We start from the raw sequence: 17,160 nt of genomic DNA, 5'->3' as shown, positions 1-17,160 counted from the left end.
TTCCCAAGCTTGAGTCATACAGCAGACGACTTAAATGTGGAAATGCCGCAGGCCGCTCTTTCCCAGCAGGAACGTCGCTCTTCAAGGTCTGAGACTGCAGGCACCACGGCCAGCTTCACCAGGGGTTCCAGTCTCAGCAGTGCTACCGTAAATTGTTTGCTGCATTTATCTGTCTGCGAGGGCCCTCGGGAGAACCAGGCTGGTCACTCTCACTGCCACTGTGGGGGCGGGGATTCTGGACCGTTCATTCGGGACCATACGTGGGGACCAGAGATGGCGGGGTGTTTCCTGTGAGTGGTGTGTGGAGCAGCTGTGTTCGTCCCTCCAGATGAGTGGCACTGGTCTCAGGCAGAGGGAACTTGCACCCAAAGCTCTGATATGCACTGTGTGTGTGTGTGTGTGTGTGTGTGTGTGTGTGTGTGTGTGTGTGTGTGTGTGTGAGAGAGAGAGAGAGAGAGAGAGAGAGAGAGAGAGAGAGAGAGAGAGAGAGAGAGAGAGAGCATCTTTGCCTCCCAAATTCCTGGCAGCCAGGAGGAGTGATGTGGGTGACTGACCCCTCACCTGCAGCGGTAACTACCCATGGGGGGTGGAGTAGGAGTGACGGGGTATGAGGGGCAGTTATAATGGGACAGGGCATGGTGGTAGGGCACAGGGTTGAAATTTATCCACTTAAGTTTATCCACTTATGCCTGAATTTTCAACACTAATTCTTAATAACATTACTGATCTCACATCACAGTAAGGAGAGAGTTGAATGCTAAAATCTACATGCACCTAACCAGTTCTTGTTCGAAGGTACAGTGATCAGTCTGTGTGATTACTTATAGTTGGTTGGTGTGTTGTTGGTGTTGTTTGGTCCTGCGTCCTGTCAGCAGTCCTGCTTGTCAGAAGCCCAGCGCTGCAGAGGAATCCCAGAATGCATCTGTCTGCTGCAGGGGTGCTGGGCTTCCCTCGGATGGCCCTTAGCCAGGAAACCAGCAAGGACCTCAACACGTTCCTCTCTCTCTTCCCTCTCTCTCTCTCTCTCTTTCCTCTCTCTCTCTCTCTTTCCTCTCTCTTTCCTGGCCCAGTCTCAGGCTGACTGGCGCTGTTGCCGTGGTAAACACCAGGCGAGTGCCCTCTCGGGCTGCACCATCACAGGTCTTCGATTCAGGGGTGCGCAGCAGGGCCAGTTCATGCCAGCTCATGCCAGGGGTGAACACTGACGCCCTCTGTACCTCCAACCATGGCGTTAACAACCCCATCAGCACCTGGCACCGCAGGTACGGGCTCTCCCGTTACCGCACAGCCCCCCAGAGACGGGGCCACAGCGGCGGGAGCTCCCACGCAGACGGCTGCCAAGAATCAGGTGCCATGTGAGTCCTCGCCACAACTGCTGACAAGCGACTCGGCACGCTCACCGTGAAGCCGACGACGGAGGCACAAACACACAGCTGCCCTGAGACTTGCGCTGCTGTCCTTTTGTTCTGCGTCCTGAGGTGGAATTTTATCACCGCGTAATGCCGGAGCGGAGGCGAAAGGAGCTTTATATAATGCTTTCACTAGGAAAGAACCTTCCGTTTTAGCCCAAGGCTAATAGAATAACACAAAGCCACCCTTTCTCGACAGTTCACAGCCGCAAACATTGACCATTTACCAACATTTATGGATTATAAAGTGGGCCATTTCCTGCTCCTCTGTTGACCTGTCTGGCCAAACTGGCATGAGGAGAGGAGACCTTTGGCTGTGTGAAAGTGTCCAGGCTAGTACACTCTGTCAAAGCCTGCTCTGTCACCTGACTGTGGTGTAGACTAGTCCCAGGGGCCCCTGCCCACAGCCACCGGGGGCCCACCGCACTGTGTATACAGGCCTGAGGCCTGCCCAGGCTGGCCAAAGAGAGACGAACTGGGGAAGAGTGCTGTTCTCACGCTGGTCCCAGACTCAGCAGGTACACGGGAGCAAAACCAGGGCTCTGTATGTAGTACACCTGTGTGTGTGTGTGTTTGTGTGTGTGTGTGTGTGTGTGTGTGTGTGTGTGTGTGCATGTTTGTGGGAGCATGCGTGAATGAGTGCACGTTTGTATGTGTACATGCATGCATATGCATGCGTGCATATGTATGTGTGTGGGAACATAAATAAATGAGTGAACATTTGTGTGTGTGTGTGTGTGTGTGTGTGTGTGTGTGTGTGTGTGTGTGTGTGTGTGTGTTACAATATTGAAACGTTTAAGTTTGGCTTTATTTAGAATTCATTTTACCCAGTATTCAGTATAAACTTGCTCTGCGATTTCGTTCTTTCGCTTTTTCATCCAGAGTCACATAACAAACGGACTTGACTTTCAGCACCCCATAAAACCTCGGCCGGCGAAGCGTTCCTCCACGTTCGGTAGCCTAAAAATACCACCCTTACAAAAACACGAGCTGACCAAGGTATGTAAAGAGTTGCACAAGGTCCGTTCCTCAAGAATAGACGTAGTGCTGCTTCAAAACGCACTGAAATTACGGAGAGAAAAATCTCCCTCTTACATTATTCACGTTGAAAAATCAACCGCAACAAGCGGTGGCAGGAACATGGTCCTGTTTTTATACTTTATGTTAGTTTACTGAACATAACGGCAGTCCAAAACTCAACATCACCCACACCACCATGATCACCACAAAACAGCAAAGGTAACAGGATCTCAATGGAGGGTCCCGACACGCGTCCTAAAGGGCTTTCATGGTGTGCGTGCTGAGGGGTTTGGGGGGGCTGTTTGCTTGACAGCGCGCGGGCGGAGACCTACCGTGAGTGCGGAAAACTTCTGTGCGCGTCCGACATACAGCAGCCCGAGCAGCACGAGGAAAGGGATGCGCATCCTGACAGTTCGGCGTCGTAACCGTGAACAATCTCCCTGCGTAGGCTGGTGAAGTTTAATTTTCCCAGATCCGCTCCTTCGGCGTTGACGATGATGTTTCTGGATTTAAAGAAATCCGCGTTTGCTGTTGTACGACTACGCGCGCAGTTGCGGGCAGCGCTGCACGGTACTTTTGCTCGGTGGTGTGTGCGGTGCGGTCCCCGTCCTCATCTGTCCTGCCCCGTGCTCTGTGCTATGCGCCTGTCCTCGGGCTCGCTCTCTCTCCGTCTCTATATCCCCTGCGCTCCGTCCTCCGCACCCCTCCCCGCGGCCGCCCGCCCCCCCCCCCCCCTCCCCGCGCGCGCCCCGCCACCCCCTGTATTTGTCATCGCAGATGTCTTATCGGATGCAGGCAGTGCCTCGCGCTTTGGGGAGGTGGGGAGGTCCCGTTCCTCGAACCTGGCCTTTCTTTTCTCCAACAAAGGTCACCCATGTCTTTGATGTTTGCAATGCGTAGCAAGGTACACAGTGGCTCAAGGGAGTCATGGATGGACTGCGCAAGCCTCAATTCTCATGAGACGAAAACCTGAATGATAGTCCAACTCCCATCGTGTCCTCTGTACCTTTAGCCTTCTTAAAGTCCGTGTGTGATCTTGACTACGGACAAATTCAAAGTCAATTGAAACTGAAAAGCGGGAGATTTTGAGCCGAGGCGGACACATGCCATCGGTTAAAGGGATTAAAGCTAGAAACAGCCCGTTCATCGTGGCTTGAGAAACACTCAGGCCATACGCCTAAACACATCTGGAATTGCAAGCCGTCGTCTTACCCGATAATTCAAAGAAGTTTTATGTGCCTCCCACACCACCTTCTGTGTTAGTCGAAACTTGACTTTCCTTTTATCATCGTAATAAAATACTGGCATGCACAAAGGATAAATAACTTACTCACACATCATATGTAATTACTCACAGAGCTGCGCTAATGGCTAATAAAGCCTAATCCATATGCACCATGCCTCATGATCCAGCTCAGATGCAACATCCTAACTTGGAATTCCAGGCCAGATGTTGGAGCACTGCGCGCAACCCCGCCCCCAGATCGCGCACGGACAGACAGCGCCCCCTGGCGGACGGGCTTGCCTATGCACTGACCTGCAGGGCAGTTTAAAGGTAGCAGGGCAGCTCCTGGGTGCCTGCAGAATAAGCGCCGTTTGCACACAGGGGCTGCGTACACGCAGCACTCTGTTACCGGCGTGGTCCCCCAGCTTTTAATTCTCTCGATTAAAAGACGCTTATTCCGTTTATTCCTCCACGAGCCCACAATACTTTGCGTGTGTGTCTCTCACCGGAAATGACATCCGCCACTTCCTTTTTTTTTTTCGCTCTATCGCTCTCTCTCTCTCTCGCTCCACTGCCGGTGGCTCGTGTGTGGTTGCGCGCTCCCAGCTGGACCTGTGAAAGGTTGTTAACCGATTAACGACGCCGAGGATTGATAATGTCTTACCCCAACGACGACGACGACGTAAGATGTGGCACACATTATTCTCGACTTTAGGGCTTCTTGAGCAGTGCACGTTTGTACCGTCCTTTCCTGTTGCCGTTGGCTAACAGCTAGCAGAACTGAGCTAACGGAGCTAATAGAGCTAGTAGAGCTAAGATAACAGCTCATAGAGCTAAGATAACAGTTAAGATAGCTGAAAAACCAGAAGCCCGTTCAGTACTGGTGGTTAAGAGTCTTGTTTCAGTACTCCGTTTGATTATTAGTCTGTGTTTTTAATGTGTTCAGACAGCTGTATTGCTGGATTTATTCCAACTAGCGTAGCTCTCCATCAACGTAATTGCTGGTTTAATGAGCTAGTTAGCTAACCTAGTTTAGCGATCTGGCTACTTCAGATTGTCCAGTACAAGATACAGAATAATTCAGTTTTGTTTCTCTCACTAGTATGATCCTTACAACTATACCAGCGACTACGATCTTCACACTGGTGAGTTGCTCTTGCAAGAGTAAACACGTCATTGTAGGCCACCATCAAAACATCTGCAGTTGTTCTTGTCACTTGTTACCCTTACATCCCTCAACTAAAATTCCCCCCCAAAAAAACCGTGAGGAATTGAATAACATTTAAATGTATTTACATTTATGGCATTTAGCTGAATAACCTTTTCCAATAATAACTTTAAGTTGGTTGATTATAATTACCCAATTTGTTTTTTACTGCTGTGGTGTTTAAATTTGTGAAACATCTGTTTTTGCTAATAAAATTTTAGTCTTTTGTTGTTGTTGGTATTAATTATGATCACCTTTTAAAAAGATAAACTCTTATTTTGTTAGGTGATCCTAAAGCAGATCTGGCTTATGAGCGCCAGTATGAGCACCAGCAAACGTATCACGTGATCCCAGAAGTGATCAAGAACTTCCTGCAGTATTTCCATAAGACCATCTCAGACCTGATCGACCAGAAGGTCTATGAGCTGCAAGCCAACCGGGTCTCTAGTGAGAGCATCGAACAGAAGATCTATGAGATTCAGGATGTCTATGAAAACAGGTGACTGTACTTGCATAACTTAGACATAATGTTGTGAAGGACTCTTTGATTAAGTGTGTGAGACATCAGTGGCAGAGAAACTGGGATGGTTTGGGTTTTTTTTTTTTTTTTTGCCTCCTACACATTTCATGTGCTCATGTGGCCTTCAGTGATAAATAATGTTTGAGAAGTAGGTTCACACTGTTTTATCATTCCCAGTTAATTGTGTTACTACTGCCTCATAATACATATTTTTTGGTTTCCTTCAACACACTTCAGCTGGAACAAATTGACTGACCGTTTCTTCAAGACGTCTCCGTGGCCGGAGGCAGAAGCCATCGCGACCTTGGTGGGAAACGGTGAGAGATGATCTGTTCCTTTTCTAAGTGGGCAGGCTATTAGATGTTAGACATTCCACTATGCTCAGGACTTTTCTGCTGGGCCTGTGTAAGCTGTGCAGAGAAGACTCCTCTACCCTCAGTGGGTCAGCACCATGTGCGTCCGCCTTCCGAATGTTTGCCTGTATTTCATATGTCTGATTGCAGCATATTGTATCAGGCATGTTTCGGGGGAAAATATTATTTTGTGTACATTTTTTATGAATGTGTTACAAATGATCTCTGGAAATCTTGAAATGCCTGACCGCCTGCTGTCCTGGTTCACAGACGCTGTTTTCTTGATCCTGTACAAGGAGCTCTACTACCGCCACATATATGCCAAAGTCAGCGTGAGTATCCCAATGGCCACTGCAACTGTCTTACACTAAATGTATTTACCGTCTTAGACTAAATTTATTTTTCTTCCTTGTGTCTTTTTAGGCACAGTGCATCGTTTTTTAAAAGGTGTGTGTTGGTGTGTTCGTTCTTGTCATTTGTAGGGAGGACCAACATTGGAGCAGAGATTTGAATCCTACTACAATTACTGCAACCTTTTCAACTACATCCTCAGTAAGTCAGTCTTCAGTTACCATCTCGCTAGCAGGCCCGGCGCTGTGCCCGTCCCATCCATTTGATTTGATTTCTTTGAAAAGTTCACAGCAGCTGATTTCTGCTTTATGGCTGTTAGATGCCGATGGCCCTGCCCCCCTAGAGCTTCCTAACCAGTGGCTGTGGGACATCATTGATGAATTCATCTACCAGGTACGGCCTGCCCGTGTTTGGTGCATGCGCTCTCTTGATGTAGCATGCTCTGGCTTTGCGTGTAAACCTGTTGTAAATGTTAGTTGCATTTCCAAAAAAGTTGGCAGATAAAAAAAAAATTTGAATTAAGTTTTATTTCCAGCCGTTACTGTTATAAAACAGACCTCAAGACGATGTTGGGTAATGCAGGCCAGTCATTGCATTGTGCATGGAAAGAAACATCAAGCGCATAATGGAGATTTAAGCCTGTTTGATCTTAGTGTGAAGTTTATACTTCTGCTGTTATGGGGAACGTCATCTCTGTTGATATTTTAGGGATTTATCAATTCTTTCTCTTGTCTGTAGTTCCAGTCATTTAGTCAGTACCGGTGCAAGACGGCCAAGAAGTCCGAGGAGGAGATCGAATTCCTGAGGAGTAACCCGAAGATCTGGAATGTCCACAGTGTCCTGAATGTGCTTCACTCTCTGGTGGACAAGAGCAACATCAACCGACAGCTGGAGGTTTACACCAGCGGAGGTGAGGGGGGTTGGGGGGCAGCAGAGCTGAGGGGGCAGAGCAGGAGAGGGCTGCAGCAGGGCCGTGTGATGCATCATCCTGGACGCTGATGTCGTGGAAGGGGGCAAGATGCTGAGGAATGTGCCAAGCATTTTCTATTTCATGTTTTTCTGAGAGCTTGTTTGCTAAGTCTCCTGTTGAGTTTTTACTGGCGTGTATAAGTCAAGGCGTTTGTGCAAACAAACATGAACACCTTTGTTCAAAGTCCTGCGGACCTGACTGTGTTCTTCTGGTCGCGGGCGTGTCCGTCTGACTGAGGCGTGCGTTTGCGTGTTCCGCAGGGGACCCTGAGAGCGTGGCTGGGGAGTACGGCCGTCACTCCCTGTATAAGATGTTGGGCTACTTCAGCCTGGTGGGTCTGCTGAGGCTGCACTCTCTGCTGGGGGACTACTACCAAGCCATCAAAGTTCTGGAGAACATCGAACTCAACAAGAAGGTAGAATGTCCCACGTCTTCCTAACGATAGTAGCAGGAGTGGTGCGGTTCTCTCACTCCCTCTCTCTCTCACACACAGAGCATGTATTCCCGTGTGCCGGAGTGTCAGATTTCCACGTACTACTACGTCGGCTTCGCCTACCTGATGATGCGCCGTTACCAGGATGCGATCCGCGTCTTTGCCAACATCCTGCTCTACATCCAGAGGACCAGGAACATGTTCCAGAGGTCCACCTACAAATACGAGATGGTGTGCACGCCATCCACGCCCACACTCTTAACGCTCTGCCGCGATGTTGTCTTCATGCTGTTTTGTGATTGTGGATGTGTCTTGTGATGTGCTTTAATGCGATATGTTGAGGTCATGTTGAGTTTTGATGCAGTCGTGTTGTATAGTGTTATGTTTTGTAGTGTTGTGTAGCGTCGTTGTGCTCATGCTGCTGTTTTGTGTAGTGGTGTATAGCATTTTTGCAGTGTTGTGTAGTGTTCTGTTGTCTAGTGTTGTTGTGCTCGTGTTCTCCAGATTAACAAGCAGAATGAGCAGATGCACGGGCTGCTGGCCATTGCGCTCACCATGTACCCCATGCGCATCGACGAGAGCATCCACACACAACTCCGCGAGAAATACGGAGACAAGATGCTGCGCATGCAGAAGGGGTGAGATGCATACGCTTGCAAATAAATATATATAAAAATACACACACACACACACCACACAAATGCACTCACTACTCACACACACAAGCAGAGGAGACACACATAGCTTCTCTCTTTCTCTGCAGTCTGGTGGACCACACAAGATTCTGTTAAAGTGTGTGTGCTGCTCTCTCTATGTTGGACTACCTGCACTGTTTTGTCTTTGCGGCCCTGTCCGAGACCCTGACTGTGCTGCTCTCTGTCTGCGGTCCTGTCAGAGACCTCCAGGTGTTCGAGGAGCTGTTCAGCTTTGCCTGCCCCAAGTTCCTCTCCCCCGTCGTGCCGAACTACGACAATGTACACCCCAACTACCACAAAGAGCCGTTCCAGCAGCAGCTCAAAGTGTTCGCCGAGGAGGTGCAGCAGCAGGCACAACTCTCCACCATCCGCAGGTGGGCAGGGCAGGGTGGGCGTGGGAGTGGATAATGGTGGGGGTAGGTATGGATTGATTGTACCTGCTCTGAGAATGGGTGGGACACTTTAAACGGGGCAGAAGTGCGCGTCTGTCTGTGGGTCTTATTTGGGATTGCTGGCGTCTTCTCCAGCTTCTTGAAGCTCTACACCACCATGCCCGTTGCCAAGCTGGCCGGCTTCCTGGACATGTCTGAGCAGGAGTTCCGCATCCAGCTCCTCGTTTTCAAGCACAAGATGAAGAACCTGGTGTGGACCAGTGGCATCTCCGCCCTGGACGGAGAGTTCCAGTCAGCCTCCGAGGTCGACTTCTACATCGACAAGGTGTGTCACTGTGGGTGGGTGGGTGTGTAATGACAGTACAGACTACAGTAATTTCCCTCTTTAATGATTCCAGGTAAATATTAGATTTATCTGACGCCCAGACACCTGGAGTCTGTGTTCTTTGCCTGTGGTGCGCAATGTTTAACTTACTTCGTCTCCACTCCACAGGACATGATCCACATTGCTGACACCAAAGTAGCCCGTCGCTACGGAGACTTCTTTATACGACAGATCCACAAGTTTGAGGAGGTGAAAAAGTCTGTCTGTCTCTCTCTCATGCATTTGCGATGGCAGAAGTTAATACTGTGTGTTTTTACACAGTTGTTAGTGTAAGTTTGATTTGTAGTGTAATTGAGTTTAATAATTACCTGGACATGTTGCAGCAGAGATGTGGAATAAACCATGCCTGTTTGGGGGGGGGGGGGGGGGGGGGGCAGAACTTGTAGTCTCAGTCTACGTACGTGTTATTTGAGGTGATGTTCACTCAAAGTTCTCTTTTAAGCTCTTGCATAGAGAACGCACATGAATGAAAGAGCGAACCCAGTCTTCATTTTTCTCCTTAACAGCAAACACACTTCTACTAGGAGTCAGTTAGACGCAGTTGTGAGAACAGAGCCAGGTGATGTCAATTCACTGCTGTCCTGTCAGGCGCTTCGCCGTCAGCCCTTTACCGCGACAGTCGAGATCGGCGTTTTACCGACTCATCTGTCTGTCATTGCAGCTCAACCGAACCCTGAAGAAGATGTCGTCCACGTCAAGCACGTCTGGCTCCAGCGGCAATGCGTCGAGGGCCACATAGCCCCTCCCCCAGACCCACCCCTACCAGGCTCCACTCTCCTAACACTCAGAGCGCCCCAAAGGCTCATGGCGGTGTGGTGACCATCAATATGGATAGTAGTCCTGAATGCTCCACCACGGCCTGATGGTCTCCACCCTGCTCACCGCTGGGGGCCCGGGCGGAGGTGGTATGGCAGTGCACTGCTGATCCATGCACTTCCCCTGGATGCAGCCAGACTGTGTGGATTCATTCTCTACCACTAACATGGTCCTTTACCAGATGGGGCCATTCCATCTTATTTGGAACTGTTTTCATGTCGGTCAAAGAATAAAGCTGAAGTGGTAAACGTAACTGCTGACTGTTTTGTCTTTCTTGCTTGTATGGCTTAACCACCGAGGTCACACTGACTTAACCACCTTCTGAGGTTTTGATGTTCACATGAGTGTTCTCATGAATGATATGGGGAAAAAATGACCCAAACATCCAGTGCCCAAAAATTCTGATTCTCAAAGATTATCATCACGTAGGACTAATGTAAATTAATTGTACTTTGTGAACTGCATGTACCCACCCTCTGATCTCTGGAGATCATCACATCACCATTGACTGGCACAGCAGGTTGTGTTAACCAGCCAGGAATATTTGGATATGAACAAGTTTGAAGATCATATCAGTTTGAAGATCATACCACAGTTGTACAGAGGAGGGGAACCACTCGTCTGCTAACGCCTAATCTTACGGAATGGTTTAAATCCGAAGGCTTGTTTCCCAGGTCAGGATTAATTCTAAACCAAGACTTAAAAACGCCGTAAAATCACCACTCTCACTATTTTGTCCAATTCATGTCTTAATCCATGTCTAGGAAATTGATCCCTAGGAGATCTACGTGTCTGTGTTTGAAATCGCAATATCATTCTTCAAACACTAGAGGTCCCTACCGATCAACGTGTCGCCATCGTACTTACACCCATTATCTGCCAAATTATTGTAGGCTCTGCCTCATTCCAAACCCGGAATATATGTGTACCGTGATTGTTTACAGTGACAATTTAATTTAAACAGGATGCCATTTGTTAAAAAACAAACAAACAAACAAAACCTTGGTGTAAGGCTGCTTCATTTTCGTAGGTGATTTTCGAGAAAAATTACTCTTCTATTACCTATATAACGAATTAATTGTATTTCATGATTAAATGTAGAGAATGTGCAATCACACTCTTCTATTACCTATATAACCAATTAATCAATTGTATTTTGTGATTAAATGTAGAGAACTTACTACAAGTGGATGCAGAGGCTGGAAGCTGCTACAAAAAATAAACAAAACACTTCAAAAGGCACAAACAGACGCAGGGCTCCGGGGAGTATTTGCCTCAGTGGGCGTTACCTGCTGCGCTCCCTTTCCAGCCAATAGCACAATGTATATGAGCATAAATTAAATATGGGAGGAGCTCAGCGCTGCTTCGGTCCTAACGCGTAATATAATAAGTGTCACTCACGCGTTACACTGAATTTGTGCTACTTTTACAGAGATCTGGTGGGATCTAAGTCTTACCCCCGCCTACACCGTCTCTGGGCATGCCTTCCTGTCTGGTGCCAAAATGCTGAGCAGAAAGGTACCCGGGGCGGCGGGCATCGACCGCGCCAGGGTCGCGGAGAGGCTGCGGGCAGCGTTGGCCGGGCTGGAAGAGATGCGCTTTCTGAGAGCCAAGCAGAGCGACATGGTCCTCTGGGCACTCCGGATGGACCAGGACCGTCCGCTCAGCCCTCCCCACGGAATCACGGGTGATGCGGACGCGACCGGTGAAGACCAGCGACTGGAGGCAACCCTTAGTTCGCTGAAACAAAAACTGGTATGGAAAAAAAGTAGTTAAAAAAATGATAATATTATAGATCAAATGCTTAATAAATATTTAGGAGTAAAATTTGATAGGCGTGGGAAAACGTGAACCTTGTCTGACATGTTTCTTAAAAGTAACTGTGTTCATTCTCAACTTAATTGCCGTTTTGCCCACCAAGGAACGTAATCCTCAACTTCACGATAAGTGGCTCGTACAGTTTTCACGACCGCATAGTTCCGGAGAAAATATTCGTGCTTATCGCGGAGATTAAAACTTAGGCAAATTTGGAAACGCCAAACGAATTTTACGCACGACTTGTCAGAGGCCTTGATTACGCACTGTCGTGTTTAAAAGCGCTCGTTTGTCGGTCGGCGCAGCTGGGGGTAGCGAAGGGTCGTAAATCAAGGTCCATTCCAGCCTCTGAAGGAGGAGGCGGAGGCTCCACCGCGTGGGGGTGTTCGCTCTCTGATGATTAACTCAGTTTAATGAGAAAGTTGACCCGACAGAAAGTTGACCCGGTTGGCGACACGGGTTTGACCCCGCGCTGTGCCCTCGCGGACGTTTGAACCTTTTTGTGCTTCATCCGAACTCTTTGTGCGCTCCCGGTCACGGGGAAGACGGAAGGCACGGTGTCTGTTCCGCGCACAGGGGAGGTTGACCACAACGCTGGTTCCAGTTACAGTATGTAACCCCCCTACCGCACCGCACGGTAATGACATGCAATTCCCTGAAAAACATGCAGTTGCTCACACAGATAGATTCAGTGAGGGAGCCCATTCCTGTCCAAGCACTGATTTAAAATGGATGAAGGCATGCAGAGATTACAAAGTGAAGGCATTTTCTGTTAATATTGCTTTTTTAAATGTTTAGTTTGGACCATGTATTCACAACAAGATTCATCATAACAGATTTGACATTTTTCTTTAAACCATTATTATTTGTAAAGACAACACCCACAAGCCCGCTCGGTTCGCACTGAGCTGCTTGTGTAAAGCCATGGGTCAATATTTGGCATGTGGGGGTTTCGGTCGGTCTGCTCTGCTGTGGAATTCGGCTTTGGCTTGTGTCGTCTGGTGCTTAAGCCTGTGTTTTAGGAACCCACAGTGCTGCTCAGCAGGAGACATGGGGAACCCAAGCGTCCCGCCCCACGCTGACACTCCCTCGGCCAGCTTTGTGCGTTTAACGGTCCACTGCATGGCCTCTTACTTCTTGTCAACGCCTCCTTCCGCTCCTCGTGAGCGCCGTATAACAGCAGGGGCTCCCTCATCTGTCCTTAAAAAGTCTTCTGGTTGTACTGTTCCATTGTCTTTACTGATTTCACCCCCTCAGCCAATAGGCCGGTCGGATTACGCTCCGCTTTCAGCACGGTAGCCGTGCGCCGTCGACTTCACCCTGGTTAAGTCTTTGTTTACTTTTCTTTTTGTGCTAGCCTCCAGTCCTGGATGTCACCCGCACTCGTTAATATCATCAACCCTGACATTTTGGGGTAGAAAAATGTATTTCGGACACATTTGTTTAGTATATGTTTTATTACATCTTGACTCAATATCCTGGATTGGTGGAACCCAATGGGGTGTGTAACCTGCTGCACAAGCTGGAGTGAACCATTCAGTAGTAAAGTGGTGTGTGTTGGACTGAACCACTCAGTAGTAAAGTGGTGTGAGTGCATTTGCCATGAGCTCTGTAGAGACGTCTGGCACTGGATCAACCTTCTTGTGTGTGTGTTGTGTGCAGACATGTCTGCGCAGGCAGGACGTCGGACTGAAGACACACCTGCAGCAGCTAGACACGCAGCTCGGTGAGCTCCAACTGAGCATGTGCAGAGCGTCTGCTGAGCACCTGGACAGTGACAGCAGACCCAGCTCAGGTAGGCAGAGAAACACACCGAACACACAGGTAAACACAGTGAACATACAGGTAAACACACCGAACGCACAGGTAAACACAGTGAACATACAGGTAAACACAACGAATGCACAGGTAAACACACCGAACGCACAGGTAAACACAGTGAACATACAGGTAAACACACCGAACGCACAGGTAAACACACCGAACGCACAGGTAAACACACCGAACACACAGGTAAACACAGTGAACATACAGGTAAACACACCGAACGCACAGGTAAAACACACCGAACGCACGGGTGTTACTGCCTTCATGCTTCGTTCCTTCATACACACACTTACATCTATGAACGCACAGGTAAATACGCTTGTTACTGCTTCATGCCTTGTTCCTCCTTACACACGCTTACATCTATACACGCTACCTGCAAATACTGCAGACTAGTATGTGGTAAGTTGTTTTGACTGGATCACAATCACGAACCTTGAAATGTGTATGAGCAAAACACACACTCATTCCAAACACATTGTAGCTGCTTCCATATGGGACATATTGTTCCAGTTGCAGTGTGCTCATCGGCCCGGTAACAGGAGTTGCTTCCTTGTTTAGGTTTCTACGAGCTCAGCGATGGCGGCTTGGGTTCCCTGTCCAACTCTTGCACGTCCGTCTACAGCGAGCCGTCCTCGTCTCAGGCCAGCCCACTACCGCCCCCCTCAGGCTGCGGTGCTCCCGCGCAGGCCCAGCCGTGCCGCCGGCGTTCCACGGATGACTCCACGGGACAGCCGGACGTGATACGGGGGATGGGCGTGCGACTGGGAAGCAGCGGGATCCGCACGACCTCCGTCAGCTCGGAGAGGACGAGGATGAGGCCCGTCTCCACAGGTGATGAGTGGGAACAGGTGGAGCTCGGATATCCAGTGGGATTAAGGGAAACCTTAAAACAGGCAAACAGTTTTTGAGATTTTTTTGGGACTACACAGTATAGGGTGGACAACGAGGGAGATGAAAAAAGTTCAGTTGTTTTTTAGACTCTAAAACTACTACCAGGATTGATCTCATAATCCTGTACACATTTTCAGAGGGAGGTAAATGTGTGTTTAATCAAACTGCCCTCTGTTTCCTATTGCATATTTTCTACATTATGCACAATTAAATGCAATTTTTCAGAAATAATTTGGTCTCTCATTCTGCTTTCCAGGTGATCTTGACCGAGTGATGCCCCCTGGTTTAGGCTGCTGTAAACCCACTGAGGTGAAGACCTCGGCTCTGGGCTCTGTCCTCTGCAACCGTACCGTGGACCCCAAGTACCAGAGCAGTCTGAGGTCTCGCAGTGGTAACGAAGTGTATCGCTACCCGAGCCCCCTGCATGCTGTGGCCCTCCAGAGCCCAATTTTCATGCTCAGTGGAGATCAGGGACCATTCGTAGCATCCGAAGCCCAGGAGAGGTACACTGAAACAGGCCCTGCTAGGGACGCTCCCCTTAAGGAGGAACAGCCCGGCCCCAGACCTGCAGGCCATGTCGTCAAACTACTCCAGCGAAGCTCCAGTAAGATGGATCTCCAGGGCGGAACAGGTGCAGAGAAAGGTCGTGCTCTCTTGGGTGACCCCCAGATTTGTTCCCTGGCTGGGGCCAAAGCTTCAGATGTGATCTGTGAGCTTCCGCCTACTGATGAAATGCTAAATGTCTCACAGCAGGACTCAGTGTCCAATGAGAGTCCAGGAGGCAAATCGCCACCAAGACACAGCAGCCAAGAGCAAGTGAATCCAGCTAACGTTTACTCCGAAGAATCCAGCCAGTCAGGACATGTCCAAGGTCGGACAGGTGCAGGTGATCGCAAGCAATCTGCAGTGGTTTCTCTAGGCAGAGGTCGAGAGAGAACCGAGGGTGAAGGCGTTCACTTTGACCATGGGAGCAAAGACGCTTTTAAGGGCATATCAGCGGCCCCAAAGTCCCTGGAGAAGAGACGCAGCTTCATCTCTGGACACCAGGAGCCTGGAGCTGGACCTGGAGCTGGACCTGGAGCTGGACCTGGAGCTGGAGCAGTTGCTTATTCCCAAGGCCATGCAGTGCAGCCCGAGTTTGTCCTTGCCCAGTTTGTGCCTGCGGGGACACAGATAATGAAAGTGCGCCAGGCAGACAAGAAGACGAAGGCGGTGAAACTGAAGAAGAGGAGTAACGAGAAACCTCTGGCCAGGAAGCACCTGCAAAAGGTTTCCTCTCAGGAACAAGACGTGGAGACGGGGTGGGGCACTAAAACTTGGGGAGAGAAGGAAGTGCAGCAGCCTGTATGTGCAGCGCGAGAGAGAGGGAAGAACGTCGCCTGGGGGAGGCCCGTCTCCATCCTGCTCGGACGTCAGAGTTTCAAGACATGGAAATCCCTGCAGCTGTCAGCATCACCATCACCCCCAGCAACAGCCAACACAATGCCCAAGACCCAGCAAGTCCCGCAAGGCCCCGTTCCCAGACCAGGAGATCCCATCTCTTCCCCAAACCAGAAAGAAGCAGAGCTCTCGGAAGTGGCCCTCTGCTTCTGAGATCCAGCTCCTCCCAGCGATCCCAACCTACTGCCGGAAGTCCAGGGAGGTCCCTGCCCACCGTGCCGTGCCCAAACCGGGCATGGTGCAGGGCGAGAGTGGAAGGCCACACTCGGGTCACTGGACTGGACCTACTCAGCCTCTCCTGCGTTCTTTGACATCTCCTTTTTACTTTAGTGATGTGCCTTTCGGGTACCCATCAGCTGCCAAACTGCAACACGGTGCCCATCCCGGTGCCCGCCGCGGTGTGAGTCAGAGTATTCGGCGGAGTGCGCCTCACTCTTCCACTCCACCGTGGCGGGCAGCAGTGAGGGTGAGATGAGTGATTACACCGCCAACCGCTTCGGAGACAGCGAGTCCAGTGGCGACTCCCGGAGTGCCTCTGTCTCCGACAGCAGCCTGTCACTGGATGAGCACGATCCATTGGAGGGAGAGGAGGATGAAGGAGGCCTGGTGTGGGCTAAGGCCACAGTGGGCCCTGTGGCTGCAGGGCCCTGCCCTCACTCGGAGCCCCGCCTCCATCCGGAGCCCCGCCCCGAGTCGTCGGCCTGCCGCATCAAAGCCTCGCGAGCACTAAAGAAAAAGATTCGACGCTTTCAGCCTGCTTCGCTCAAGGTCATGACCCTGGTGTAGCAGACCTCCAGCAGTGATCCTGCCAATCACACCAGTGACCCCACCTCTCATAGCAGTGATCCCGCCAATCACATCAGTGACCCCGCCCCTTGCAGCTGTGACTCCGCCTGAGATAAGTCTCAAGTCTTTTCTTTGGTTTGTACGCCTCACCTGGCGCGACCCACATGCCTGACCACCAAAAGACTTCTTTAATTAGTTTAATCACCTACCGGTTTAATTACTTACTGACTGCACGCATGGAGGCAACAGAAAGTAAGCGATTTATTTTTTCAGGTGAATGTTCTCTGTAAATATTTTTGATGTTGTATATCTTTCCTTCCTGCACATTCAAAATTACAAAAGTATTCCTTAAAATTTGTCTTTTGTGCAGTTCTTTTACATTTTAATTTACCTTGTTCTTTTTGCCAAATAAATGATATTTAATGTCAATATGTGTATGACTTTCTGAAATCTCAAGAGTTCATCTAACAGTTAACCCACATAAGATGAGCAGTTTATCTACAGCAGAACAGTAGAGCATCACGTGTCTCCCCTCCCCCACGGCAGGCAGAGCGAGACTCTTCTGACATTCACATGCCTGCTGTAAAAATCTTTCTATTAAAATTCCTGCAGTGCAAGTTGG

General features: G+C 49.5%; 3 protein-coding genes across 7 annotated transcripts in view; 2 read left to right on the top strand and 1 right to left on the bottom strand.

Moving 5' to 3' along the window:
- smoc2 (SPARC related modular calcium binding 2) overlaps positions 1–3,083 on the bottom strand; it is a 34,588-nt gene extending 31,505 nt beyond the window's left edge. For all 3 annotated transcript variants that reach the window (XM_027027520.2, XM_027027521.2, XM_027027522.2), the window contains exon 1: positions 2,762–3,083. In XM_027027520.2, the coding sequence (XP_026883321.2) occupies positions 2,762–2,833 (72 nt within the window). In that variant the 5' untranslated portion in view covers positions 2,834–3,083. The remainder of the gene's footprint in view (positions 1–2,761) is intronic.
- A 1,117-nt stretch (positions 3,084–4,200) lies between these two features.
- Positions 4,201–10,029, top strand: eif3s6ip (eukaryotic translation initiation factor 3, subunit 6 interacting protein). Of its 3 annotated transcripts, XM_027027537.2 has the most exons (16): positions 4,201–4,336; positions 4,757–4,799; positions 5,147–5,360; positions 5,619–5,698; positions 6,005–6,066; positions 6,217–6,286; positions 6,405–6,478; positions 6,824–6,995; positions 7,316–7,470; positions 7,549–7,719; positions 7,993–8,126; positions 8,384–8,557; positions 8,711–8,900; positions 9,069–9,149; positions 9,467–9,519; positions 9,622–9,661. In XM_027027537.2, the coding sequence occupies exons 1-15, from the start codon at positions 4,310–4,312 to the stop codon at positions 9,482–9,484; spliced, it is 1,665 nt and encodes a 554-aa protein (XP_026883338.2). In that variant the 5' UTR covers positions 4,201–4,309; the 3' UTR covers positions 9,485–9,519; positions 9,622–9,661. The 3 variants fall into 3 exon arrangements, with proteins under 3 accessions (XP_026883338.2, XP_026883337.2, XP_026883339.2); XM_027027536.2 differs by lacking the exon at positions 9,467–9,519 and having other exon boundaries at positions 4,202–4,336; positions 9,622–10,029; XM_027027538.2 differs by lacking the exons at positions 4,201–4,336; positions 4,757–4,799; positions 5,619–5,698; positions 9,467–9,519 and having other exon boundaries at positions 5,282–5,360; positions 9,622–10,029.
- A 1,176-nt stretch (positions 10,030–11,205) lies between these two features.
- On the top strand, positions 11,206–16,938 carry dact2 (dishevelled-binding antagonist of beta-catenin 2). The gene is given in 7 exon segments (XM_027027531.2): positions 11,206–11,531; positions 13,254–13,386; positions 13,980–14,252; positions 14,569–15,656; positions 15,659–15,707; positions 15,710–16,125; positions 16,128–16,938. Coding segments are annotated over 7 exon segments (2,622 nt in total). The 5' UTR covers positions 11,206–11,279; the 3' UTR covers positions 16,539–16,938.
- The last annotated feature ends 222 nt before the right edge of the window (positions 16,939–17,160 follow it).

The sequence above is a fragment of the Electrophorus electricus genome, chromosome 11 (assembly GCF_013358815.1).
Source record: "Electrophorus electricus isolate fEleEle1 chromosome 11, fEleEle1.pri, whole genome shotgun sequence".
Lineage (NCBI taxonomy): Eukaryota > Metazoa > Chordata > Actinopteri > Gymnotiformes > Gymnotidae > Electrophorus > Electrophorus electricus.
Note: the sequence above shows the minus strand (reverse complement) of the source record. Positions and strands in the feature narration are given on the sequence as shown.